Source organism: Mauremys mutica, chromosome 20, assembly GCF_020497125.1.
Source record: "Mauremys mutica isolate MM-2020 ecotype Southern chromosome 20, ASM2049712v1, whole genome shotgun sequence".
Taxonomy (NCBI): domain Eukaryota; kingdom Metazoa; phylum Chordata; order Testudines; family Geoemydidae; genus Mauremys; species Mauremys mutica.
In genome coordinates, this window is record NC_059091.1 from 17962308 (window position 1) to 17974819 (window position 12512).

Consider the following 12512-nt stretch of genomic DNA (forward strand, 5'->3'; position numbering starts at 1 on the left):
CCCACACTTGCCTTCCTCCTCAATGGATGGCACTTTACCTCGACAGTATCCACAGCCCCAGGGAAAAGAGATGAGTTTCCTCCCTACGTAGCACATGGCCCAGCTCTGAATATCAGCACAGACTTGTATTTCTCCTTACACAGCTCTAGGCACATGCAGTAAGTAACACCATGGCTTTCTGAAGTCTCAACATTTTGATCTGGTTCCAAAATCTTTTTCCCTTCTCATGTCTCCATCCAGCACTCCCAGCTGGCAGCTCTGATCTTGTTCCTCCCAAACAGATTTCATAATGAGCTGCTTTAATGACTATTTGCATTCCACAATCTGAATGTACCACAGGACTTACTGCAAGAGCCTCACTGATCAAGCAGCCTCTTCTGTCCCATTACTTCCACTGACTTCAGCGGGCTTTGGAACAGACTGCAACTGTCATCTCAATATCCATCCAGGGACCAACATGATGCACATGGCAGAAAAGTATGTCCCATGATGATCCTTTACTGCCGTAGACCTCTCCTCTCTCCTAACCTGACCCTTCAATTGCCACCCTGGCTGTGCTGTGTCTAATTTAAGATCAGATATAGCATACCCCTATTCATGCAAATTGTTCTTATTTTGGCAGATGTTCCAATGGACAACTTTAGGACTCATGAGTAAGGGACTCCTGATTGACTTAGGGTTTATTAGCTCCTTGGACAACGAGACTGTTACTCTCTCATCAAGCCAAAGGTCGCCAAGATAACCTGGAAACCCTACAGAGGCATGTGCTCAGCTGTATGGTAGCAGCAATCTGTGCAGAATCCAACAGGAATGTCCATACAGGAGGCTCACTGGACCCTTCTTGTACAGGGGTGGGCAAACTATGGCCCACGGGCCAGATCCGGCCCATCAGGGCTTTGGATCTGGCCCACAGAATTGCCACCCCCATGGCGCCGTGGGCCCTGCACCGCTCCCAGAAGCAGCCGGCACCACGTCCCTGAGGGAAGGGGAGAGCAGAGGTCTCTGCATGCTGCCCTCACCTGCAGGCACTGCCCTCCGCTCCCTCCTCCCCAGCTCACATTGGCCAGAACGAGGAACCACATCCAATGGGAGCTTGTGGAGAAGTACACGCAGGCGAGGACAGCTCACACTGCCCTCTGCCCCCTTCGGGGTCGCAGGGACATGGTGCCGGCCGCTTCCAGGAGCGGTGCAGGGCCAGGGCAGGCAGGCAGGCAGCCTGTCTGAGTCCCGCTGCAAGCCGCTGCCACCCCGGAGCCACTCTAGGTAAGTGGTGCTGGGCCAGTCCCTGCACCCCAAACCCCTCCTGCATCCCATACCTCAACCTCCTTCCCTGAGCCCTCCCGCACTACGCACCCTTCCCTGCACCCCTGCCGTGAGCCCGATCCCACACCCCGCACTCCCTCCTGCACCCCAACCCCCCTACCCTGAGCCCCCTCGTACATCCCGCACCCCTCCTCCACCCCAACCCCTTGCCCTGAGCCCCTTCCTGCACACTGCACCCCCTCCCACACCCCGCACTCCCTCCTGCACCAACCCCCTGCCCCAGCCCTACATTCATGGCCCTGCATGCAATTTCCCCACCCAGATGTGGCCCTCGAGACAAAAAGTTTGCCCACCCCTGTTCTAGTAGATGTAGTGCTGTCCTACCTGGTGTCTTTGAGAGTGGACACATCTTCATTAAGGGAGGAGAGTTTGTCTCTCAGGATCCAGAGGGTTACAAGAAAAAATGTTAAATTTATCTGTGGAAACAGCATGAAATATTCCTTGTAAAACATGCCATCCAAAGCCAGTTTCCCTGGCTGAGGCACGGAACAATCCTATGGGATCAGACGGCTGCAGAGCAGTGACTGCTCGTCCAGTGGGTCATACACCATTCCCTGCCAGATCCTGGTCCCAGGCCCTGCAGGGAACTGTTGGCATAGGTAGGGCTGCAATGCATCACATGTGATCATACAGCCAGAGGGCCACATTCTGCTCTTATCTGAATCTGGAGGGACTTCACTGATTCCAGTGGGGTCTGCAGTTATTCCTGATTTCGAGCCATGTGATTTGGCCCAAAGCTTCTAGATCCTGTCTCTAGAGTGTTCCCTTCAATTCTGAGGCTGAAATTAATTCTTAACCTGCTGCCTGAGATGGGCAGGAATCTGCAAGGACACTTGCTACCTTTATCTCTTGCAACACATGTACCCTTCCATCCTCAAACTCACCACGCTGCAGCCACCTTCCCTTCCCCCATCACTTGGGTTATTTACCAGCCAGGCTGGACAAGGCAAGGAACAAAACTATCCTCATTCTTGCAGAGGTTCCACTTGCTTCCATGGCAGCATTGCATGAGTAATGACATATTATAATTAATCATATTATGGTAACACCTAGAGGCTCCAGCTGAGACTGCACTCGGTTCTGTACACAGACCTAGAAAGGGGAAGCCCCTGTTCTGAGCATTTGTTTACAAAGCAACTAGGCAAGACCACAGGCACCATCTTCCCCCAGGCCACACAACCCCCCACTCCACCCCAGACCCCGCCCCCACCCGACCCCTTCTCCCAAGCCCCCACCCCACCTCTTCCCATCCCCACTTGGCCCCGAGCTCTGCCCCCCCCCTTTCTTCAAGCCACTGCCTCTTCCCACCCCTGCCCAACCTCTTCCCACACAGTTCTGCCCCCTTCCTCCCAGTGCCTCCTGCACACCACAGAACAGCTGACTGCGGCAAGCAGAAGGCACTGGGATGGAGGGGGTGGAGTTGATTGGTGCGGGTGCCAGTGGACGAGAGGCACGGGGGGTGAGTGGGGGAGATGGCTGCCAGTGTGTGCTGAGCATCCACTAATTTTTTTTGCAGCCTAAGGGGAAGACAGACAAAGGGTGGGAGGAGAAACAGAGGTACATCGAGGGGAAGCTACTTCCCAAGTTAACACAGCAGGCCAGTAGAGGAGTCAGGGCTCCTGACTCACAACCCAGTGCCCGACCCATTCGCCCTGACTGACTCCATAGAATGTAGGCTGTTGTGTTAGGGAAAAATCCTGCACTGGCCAAACAGGGGTGGATGAAATGGGATCTTATAGGACTCTTTCAACTTGAATTCTCTGGGAGATATTCTTCTCTTGGCTCCACTGGATTCCACAGGGTTGCAGAGGTGAGAGGAGAATGGGGCCCTGTGGTTCTGTGAGGTACCCACCAGGATTATGGCACAGACTGGACCCATGAAGCTCCAATGAAAACCTTTGTCCAGGTTGAGCCAGCAGCTATTGGGAGGGAGGAAGAAGAAAGTGACTTTAATGGGATTACTGCCCTTTTTCAGCCCCAGGGGCAGAGAGGGGGTGTCACAGGGCAGCTGGCTCTCAAAAGCGAGATGGATCTCAGCCAGCCCATCTACCTCGGCATCTCCTGCTTTCAGCCATCACTTCCTCTTCCACCTCTTCCCGTGACCCTTTCTGGTGGGTGGGCGCAGTATTGATGGAGGGCCAGACATGCAGCGGATGGACATTGGCCTAGCTGCACTGAAGGAAGTGGAGCTGCCCTGATTTACACCAGCTGAGGATCTCACCTGGGGTGTCTAGAACACACCACGCCCTGTTTTAGTGGCGTCGCTCACTTTAGAGAGGGGATGCTCAGGGATTTGCTCACAGTAAGAAGGTGCATTTGTTTCCTACCCACCAGCCCCACAAACCCAGCCTGGGACCTGGGAGTCAAGCTGGGATCTTTCTGGCTTGTTCTTCCACATCGTCAGTGGGGTGAGGAGTGTAGATGGCTGACAGGGGGCAACTCAACTGCAGCGCTCGGGGCAGCTTAGTGTCCCTGGGGATGGGAAGGGTCCCAGGGGGACATTCAGCTCCCAGGCAGGGTGAGCCGGGAAATCTGGGTTCAAATCAAACCTAGGGTGAGCCGGACAAGCACATGGAAGCCACATCCCAGCTCCCCTTAGGGATGGGCGCTGCACGTACTGTGTGGGAGTTCCGTAGCCACCAGGATTCACCCCTGCAGAAATAGCCACCACCAGGGCTGGGAATCCGTAGCCGAACGGGTACATGAATCTCTTCTTGAACCGGCTGGCGCTGGTGTAATTCACGACCTTCAGGTTCCTGACAGTGAGGAAGAGGTGCAGCCCCTCCAGGAACATCCAGGTGAAGCAGGCCAGGAAGAGGTAGTGTAGGAGGCCAGCAATGACAGCACACATCACCTGGAAATACTGAATTTGGAGGTGGGGGGACTTTTGTGAGGATCACATAGGGCTTTTTATTAACACATCTCTCTAGTTATGACGCTCTCCCAGAGACAATACATTCTTCAGTCTATGGGGGGCTTGTCTAAGGGCAAGCTGGCTGGCCCTTTCAATCATTCAGAATCCAGCCCGGTCCTGATCTCCACTCAGAAAAGAGTTGGATACTGTGAGGAATCCTAGGAAAGGAAGCAGGGATATAAAAAAGTTCCCAGTCCTCATAACAGGGAGAGACCTGGAGAGTATAGTTCTCTTCTCTATATCTGCTTCAGGATATAGGTGCCTTGCATCTGCCCATCAATCTGGGGGCAGAGAGGACAGGCAGGGGACTGTGACTCTGGAAATCAGGGTTCCTTTGTCTGAATGATGAAGGATGGGGCCCACAAGGAAAAGGGAAGGACTGGTTTCACCCATAGAGATTTCTTTTGGAGGGGAATAAATAATTACTTCTGCAAGACTAAAGAACATGGAATAAATGTTACCGTTCAGCCGAGGGTATAAAAAGGTGCTGGGGTGAGGGGAGCTGTAGAAATGCTGACAGAGGATCTGGACCCAGCTCAATTTTCAACCAAGAATAAAAGTGGATAACAGACCTGAATGCCAGTGCGCTTCACTGCAGTGAGGAAGAGCAGGTCGGCCAGGAAGAGGCAGAGGCAGAGCTGCAGGTGGAGGGAGGTGCTGACATTGCGGATGGAGCGGCACAGGAGGAAGGTGAGGATGGCGAGGAAGAGGCACAGCAGGGAGAGGGTCAGTCCCACGTGGCTGATGATGATCAGTGTGTAACTGTCCTGTAACAAAGCAAAGGGAGACTTGCCAGTAAGCCCTGTGATGCTATATAGTAAATAAAGGGAAGTAAGGACACCCTGGGAAATTACAGACCAGTCAGCTTAACTTCTGTCCCGGGAAAGATAATGGAGCAGATAATTAAGCAACCAATTTACAAACACCTAGAAGATAATAAGGTGATAAATAACAGTCAGCATGGATTTGTCAAGAAGAAATCGTGTCAAGCCAGCTCAATAGTTTTCTTTGACAAGGTAACAAGCCTTGTGGATGGGGGGGAGCGGTAGATGTGGTATATCTTGACTTTAGTAAGGACTAGCCTACACTGCCCGGCGCTCAAAAAAACTCCACCTCCACAAGAGGCATGTAGCTACCTGGTGCACTGTTTACAATGGTGCTTTACAACTCTGAAACTTGCCGCACTCAGAGCTGTGGGAGCCTGCAGGAAGGGTCAGAACAGGGATAGGAAGAGGTGGGAGGGTCGACACTAGGACCCAGGGGTGCCCCAAATTTTCGGATGTCCTACACTGCCGCATATGCAGCTGCATATACCTAAGGACGGCTCTGAGTGGATCACAAGCTAAATATGAGTCAAGAGTGTAACACTGTTGCAAAAAAAGCAAACATCATTCTGGGACGTATTAGCGGCAGTATGGCAAGCAAGACACGAGAAGTAATTCTTCCACTCTACTCTGTGCTGATTAGGCCTCACTGGAGTATTGTGTCCAGTTCTGGGTGCCACATTTCAGGAAGGACGTGGGCAAATTGGAGAAAGTCCAAAGAAGAGCAACAAAAATGATTAAAGCTCTAGAAAACATGATCACCAGGGTTTTTTTGCAGCCTTTTTGCAGCCTGTTCTTTTTTCAGCCTACCCTGGCCTTGACATTGTCAGTGTGGGCTACTCCAGGCACCTCAGATCACAACCCCTGCCCAGCCCCCTTGACCCTGATCCATCCTGTATGGCCACAGATTATACCCTGACGTTCCGACTCAGTGTTCAGGCAAAATTCCCACTGATTTTGCCCAAGTCAGGAGCTCAGAGTCCAGCCCTTTGATCTAAGTCTGACAATGAGATACCTCTTCTCCGGTGAGACCCATAAGGAGTGCGAAGCTGGAGAGATGGTAACAGCTGCAGTTGGTGTGAGTGCTGTTCGTCTGCAGAGCAGTGCAGCCATCCTTAGCCCAGATGCCTTTCCCAGCGGTGAAATTCCAGTGAACACACAACACCACTTCCTCTTCTTTCTTTGCCTGGAATGAAAAACACCCCATCATCATCCTCACTGGATCATGGGGAGAACACTGTTTCTTTTGTCACACATCTCTAATAGACAGTAATGAACCTGAAGTCACCAATGGCTTCATGGCTCTCATTGTGCTGCACATAACAGCCATTTGAGACTTCCAATTGGCAGTGGAAATATAAGCAAGATCCTCCAGCTCCAATAGCACAAACCCCTGAGAACAGAGCTAAAGTGGTAATTCCCTTAACTCTCAGCTCTGTAGGGTCTATGACACACAATTGTGCAGTTCCGATTTGTGCCAATAAAAGGCATTCACACACCCGCCCACAAATATCCACATGCACAATAGCAAGTTCATTACTTTATCAAAGAAGCACCATCTCATGCTGTTTTCCTGAACTCTGCTATCTATATGGGAGAGGTCCCCAATTCTGGGGTGCACCCCCCTAGGGGAACACGGTGGAACCTTCAGAGAGACGTGACAGGTCCTGGGTCAGTCCCCATGGAGGGCAGAGAGGAAGCATCACCCAGCCCCTCCCCACCCTGACCTCTGCTCTGGTCCCACCAGTAGCCGCATCCCTGACTTCCAGCCCCATGTCTGGCATCGTCCCCAGCCTCAGCATGGCTCCATTCCCAGCCACAGCCCCTTGCAGCTCCATTCCCGGCTCAGGCTGGGGGCAGGGGCAGGGCTGGGAGTGGAGCTGCACCTGGCATGGACTTGGCTGCTAGCCCACACCACAGCCCGACTGATGCTCCACTCCCATCCCCAGCCCCAACCCAGCTGTAGCCCCAGCCTCAGCCCCCTTACCCCTGTCCATGTCCTTCCCAATCCACCCAAGCCGCGGCCCCGCTCCTGGCCCTGGCTCAGGGCAGGGGCATGAACGGGTTGGGGGAGAGACCCTCAAAAGTTTGGGGACCACTGCTATAGGGAGTTGCTTTCCAGTTGTTCCTGCTCTAAGGGGTGAGTCTGGGACAGTTGTTACTCCAGAGCATTTTACAGGATGAATCATAACCCAGTCAGGCCTGGGGTGAACCCTATGTAACGTCCTCCACCAAAACAGCCCCCGTGTCAGGACTGAAGAAGCTCCCTCTCTTTCTCAGGCCTGGTCTACACTAGGACTTTAATTCGAATTTAGCAGCGTTAATTCGAAGTAACCGTGCACCCGTCCACACCAGGAAGCCATTTAATTCGACATAGAGGGCTCTTTAGTTCAAATTCTGTACTCCTCCCCAACGAGGGGAGTAGCGCTAAATTCGACATGGCTATGTCGAATTAGGCTAGGTGTGGATGCAAATCGAACTTAGTAGCTCCGGGAGCTATCCCACACTGCACCACTCTGTTGACGCTCTGGACAGCAGTCCGAGCTTCGATGTTCTGACCAGCCACACAGGAAAAGCCCCGGGAAAATTTGAATTCCTTTTCCTGTCTGGACAGTTTGAATCTCATGTTGTGGTTGGACATCGGGGCGAGCTCAGCAGCACTGGCAGCAATGCAGAGCTCTCCAGCAGAGGAGTTCATGTAATCTCTGAATAGAAAGAGGGACCCAGCATAGACTGACCGGGAAGTCTTGGATCTGATCGGTGTGTGGGGCGAGGAGTCTGTGCTTTCGGAGCTGCGCTCCAAAAAACGGAATGCAAAGACCTACGAGAAGGTCTCCAAAGCCATGAGAGACAGAGGATACAGGTGGGATGCAATGCAGCGCCGCGTGAAAATCAAGGACCCCAGACAAGGCTACCAAAAAATCAAAGTGGCAAACGGACGCTACGGAGCCTGCCACCACTGCCCCACCAGTGACCGTGGACTCTGACGATGGGACAGTGTCGACGGCCAGTTCCTCGGCGATGTTCGCGGACGGGGAAGATGAGGAAGGGTTTGTGGAGGACGAGGCAGGCGACAGCGCTTACAACGCTGGTTTCCCCGACAGCCAGGATCTCTTCATCACTCTCACGGAGATCCCCTACCAACCCTCCCCAGCCGTTAACCCGGACCCTGAATCAGGGGAAGGATCAGTCGGTAAGTGCTTTAAACATGTAAACTTTTATTCTTAATATAACAGGAATCTGAAGTATGTGAAAAGGAGGTATCTATATATATGGGGATAGAACAGAAATCATCCTGGGAGATCTCCACGAAGCTCTCCAGGAGGGAATCGAAAAGCCTCCGCAGGAGGTTCCTGGGGAGAGCTGCCTTACTGGGAGCTCCGTGGTAGCACACCTTTCCGCGCCAGGCTTTCATGAGGTACTCAGGGAGCATTGCCTCCCCGAGCACGGCTGCATAGGCCCCTGGTTTGTGCTGGCTTTCACGCAGCATGCGCTCTCTATCTCCTTCAGTGACCGTCCTCAGGGTGATCTCGCTCGGAGACTCCTGCATCTAATTAGGAAAATTACCGTAATGTTACGCCTGGTCCAAAAAATCTCCGGACAGACGGCGTAGCAGAGAGTCAGCACGCTACAGCATGACAAGCATAACGGAAAGCCAAAGAATCAAATGGACGCTCATGGAGGGAGGGAGGGGGGGACTGAGGACACAAGCTATCCCACAGTTCCCGCTGTGTCCGAAAATCATTTGCATTCTTGGCTGAGCTCCAAATGCTTCTAGGGTCAAACACAGTGTCCGCGGTGGTTCAGGGCATAGCTCGTCAATGTACAGCCACCCCCCACCCCCAGAAGGAAAAGGGAAAGAAATCGTCTCGTGACTCTTGTAAATGTCACCCTATGTGTACTGAATGCTGCTGGTAGACACGATGCTGCGGCACACTACAGTAGCATCCTCGCCCCCACCCTGCCTCATGGGTGACTGATGGTGCAAAATGACTGGCACCTGTCCTCATCATCAGCCTTGCGGTAGATGGTATAGTGCAATAGGACTGCTACCTGTCCTCGTCATCAGCCCATAAGTAGATGGCCTGCTAAAAGACGGTTACTCACCTGTAGTAACTGTTGTTCTTCGAGATGTGTTGCTCCAATCCATTCCAGTTAGGTGTGCGCGCCGCGCGTGCACAGCATCTCGGAACTTTTTTCCCTAGCAACCCCGGCGGGCCGGCTGGGCGCCCCCTAGAGTGGCGCCGCTATGGCGCTAAATATATACCCCAGCCGGCCCGTCCGCTCCTCAGTTCCTTCTTGCCGGCTACTCCGACAGTGGGGAAGGAGGGCGGGTCTGGAATGGATTGGAGCAACACATCTCGAAGAACAACAGTTACTACAGGTGAGTAACCGTCTTTTCTTCTTCGAGTGATTGCTCCAATGCATTCCAGTTAGGTGATTCCCAAGCCTTACCTAGGCGGTGGGGTCGGAGTGAGACGTGGCGGAGTGTAATACCGCAGAGCCGAAGGCTGCGTCGTCTCGAGACTGCTGCACCAACGCGTAGTGGGAGGCGAAGGTGTGCACCGAAGACCAGGTGGCCGCTCGACAGATGTCCTGGATTGGGACGTTGGCCAGGAAGGCCAGAGATGAGGCGTGTGCCCTCGTCGAGTGTGCAGTGACACGGCCTGGTGGTACACGAGCCAGCTCGTAGCAGGTCCGGATACACGCAGTGACCCAGGAGGAAATCCGCTGGGAGGATATCGCATCTCCCTTCATGCGGTCAGCCACCGCGACGAACAGCTGGGGCGAACGCCGGAAGGACTTAGTCCGCTCAATGTAGAAGGCGAGCGCCCTACGGACGTCGAGCGTATGTAGCTGCTGCTCCCGAGGCGAGGCATGCGGCTTCGGGAAGAACACCGGGAGGAAGATCTCCTGATTGAGATGGAATGCTGACACCACCTTCGGGGAGAAAGCCGGATGAGGGCGCAGCTGTACCTTGTCCCCATGGAAGATCGTGTATGGCGGAGCAACCGTTAGAGCGCGAAGCTCAGAAACTCGCCTCGCTGAAGTAATGGCAACAAGGAAGGCCGTCTTCCACGAGAGGTAGAGCAGGGAGCACGTGGCCAGCGGCTCGAATGGAGGACCCATTAGTTTGGCCAACACGAGGTTCAAGTCCCAGGTCGGGGCAGGGCGCCGCACTGGCGGGTACAAGCGGTCCAGGCCCTTGAGGAAACGGGAAACCATCTGGTTCGAGAAGATGGACCTACCTTCCACGGAGGGACGAAAGGCGGATACCGCTGCCAGATGAACCCTCAAGGAGGAGACCGCCAGACCTTGCTCTTTAAGGTGCCAGAGGTAGTCCAGGATGGTAGGGACCGGTACCAGGAATGGATTAAGACCTCGGTGATCACACCAGAGTGCAAACCTCTTCCACTTCGCCAGGTAAGTGGAGCGAGTGGAAGGCTTTCTGCTCTCGAGCAGGACCTGTTGAACCGCTGCAGAACAGCCCCTCTCCGCGTGGGTCAGCCACTCAGGTACCAAGCTGTAAGATGGAGGGATTGCAGGTTCGGATGGTGGAGTCTGCCGAAGTCCTGGGTGATGAGGTCCGGCCACAACGGCAGGGGGATGGGCTCCCGAACGGAGAGCTCGAGCAGCAGGGTGTACCAGTGCTGCCTTGGCCAGGCTGGCGCCACTAGAATGATGTGGGCTCTGTCCCTCCGAAGCTTCAGGAGCACTCGGTGCACGAGCGGGAACGGAGGGAAGGCGTAGAGGAGGCGATCCGTCCAGTGATAAAGGAAGGCGTCCGTCAGGGAGCCTGGCGAGCGACCTTGGAATGAGCAAAACCGGTGGCACTTCCTGTTCTCTTTGGAGGCGAAGAGGTCTACTTGGGGAAACCCCCACCTCCGGAAGATAGTGTGGACGACATCTGGACGGAGAGACCACTCGTGGGAGAGGAACGACCTGCTGAGACGGTCGGCCAGCGTGTTCTGCACTCCCGGAAGAAAGGATGCTTCCAGGTGAATTGAGTGGGTCACGCAGAAGTCCCACAGGAGCATCGCTTCCTTGCAGAGGGGGGAGGAGCGGGCTCCGCCTTGCTTGTTCACGTAGAACATCGCGGTGGTGTTGTCCGTGAATACTGTCACACAACGACCTTGGAGGCGAGCGCAGAAGTTGCGACAGGCCAGGCGGATGGCGCGTAGCTCGCGAACGTTGATGTGCAGTGTGAGTTCCTGGACCGACCACAGGCCCTGCGTGTGGAGATTGCCCAGGTGGGCCCCCCAACCGAGCGCTGAGGCGTCCGTGGTCAAGGTAGCGGACGGCCGAGGAGGGTGAAATGGGACTCCCGCACACACGACGTCCGGGTCGAGCCACCAGTGGAGGGACTCGAGGGTCGTCCTGGTGACCGTGACCACCATGTCGATGGGGTCTCGATGAGGGCGGTACACCGACGCGAGCCAAGACTGGAACGGGCGGAGGTGGAGCCGCGCGTATGCCGTGACATACGTGCACGAAGCCATGTGGCCCAGGAGGCGGAGGCAGGAGCGGACCGTCGTGGTTGGGAAGGCGATGAGGTCCCGGATGATGGAGACCATCGTCTGGTGCCGAGCGCGAGGCAGGCAGGCTCTGGCCGTCGTGGAGTCGAGGACCGCTCCAATGAACTCCACCCGCTGCGTCGGAATCAAAGTGGACTTCTCTGTGTTGACGAGAAGACCGAGCCGCTGAAAGAGAGACAGAATCTCTGCCACGTTGCCCATCACAAGTTGCCGGGATTGGCCTCGAACCAGCCAGTCGTCGAGATACGGATAAACGTGCATCTGACGACGTCGGAGGGCTGCGGCGACCACCGCCATGCATTTGGTAAACACCCTCGGGGCGGTGGACAGCCCGAACGGTAACACCGTGAACTGGTAGTGGGTGTCGTTGAGCACAAACCGAAGGTAACGACGATGTGGAGGATAGATCGCGACATGGAAGTAGGCGTCCTTCATGTCGAGGGCGGCAAACCAGTCTCCCGGATCCAGAGAGGGAATGATGGTCCCCAGAGTGACCATGCGAAACTTGGGCTTGAGCAGGTACTTGTTGAGCTCGCGAAGGTCCAGAATAGGACGTAGCCCGCCTTTCGTCTTGGGGATGAGAAAATAACGGGAGTAGAATCCCCTGCCCCGTCTGTCCTGAGGCACTGCTTCTATGGCACCCACGCTCAACAGAGTCTGGACCTCCCGTAAGAGGACTTGCTCGTGAGAGGGGTCCCTGAAGAGGGACAGGGAGGGTGGGTGGGAAGGCGGGGGCGAAGCAAATTGCAGGCGGTATCCCGACTGGACTGTGTGAAGCACCCAGTTGTCTGATGTTAAGCGGGACCACGCAGAAAAGAAATGGGAAAGGCGGTTGCAAAACAGAGGGGAAGGATCCGGTAGGGAGAGTGATGGGCCGTCCTCGAGCGTCCCATCAAAAGGCCTGTTTGGCCCCCT

The 12512-nt window shown here is 54.8% G+C and overlaps 1 protein-coding gene across 1 annotated transcript in view; it reads right to left on the reverse strand.

Moving 5' to 3' along the window:
- The window catches only part of LOC123353807 (adhesion G protein-coupled receptor E3-like), a 41778-nt gene that overhangs the window by 5190 nt on the left and 24076 nt on the right, over positions 1-12512 (reverse strand). Inside the window, exons 10-14 of the mRNA XM_044995220.1 lie at positions 6077-6247; positions 4810-5004; positions 3942-4186; positions 3176-3242; positions 1648-1739 (exon numbers count right to left, since the gene is read on the reverse strand). Coding sequence (XP_044851155.1) covers positions 1648-1739; positions 3176-3242; positions 3942-4186; positions 4810-5004; positions 6077-6247 — 770 coding nt within the window. The remainder of the gene's footprint in view (positions 1-1647; positions 1740-3175; positions 3243-3941; positions 4187-4809; positions 5005-6076; positions 6248-12512) is intronic.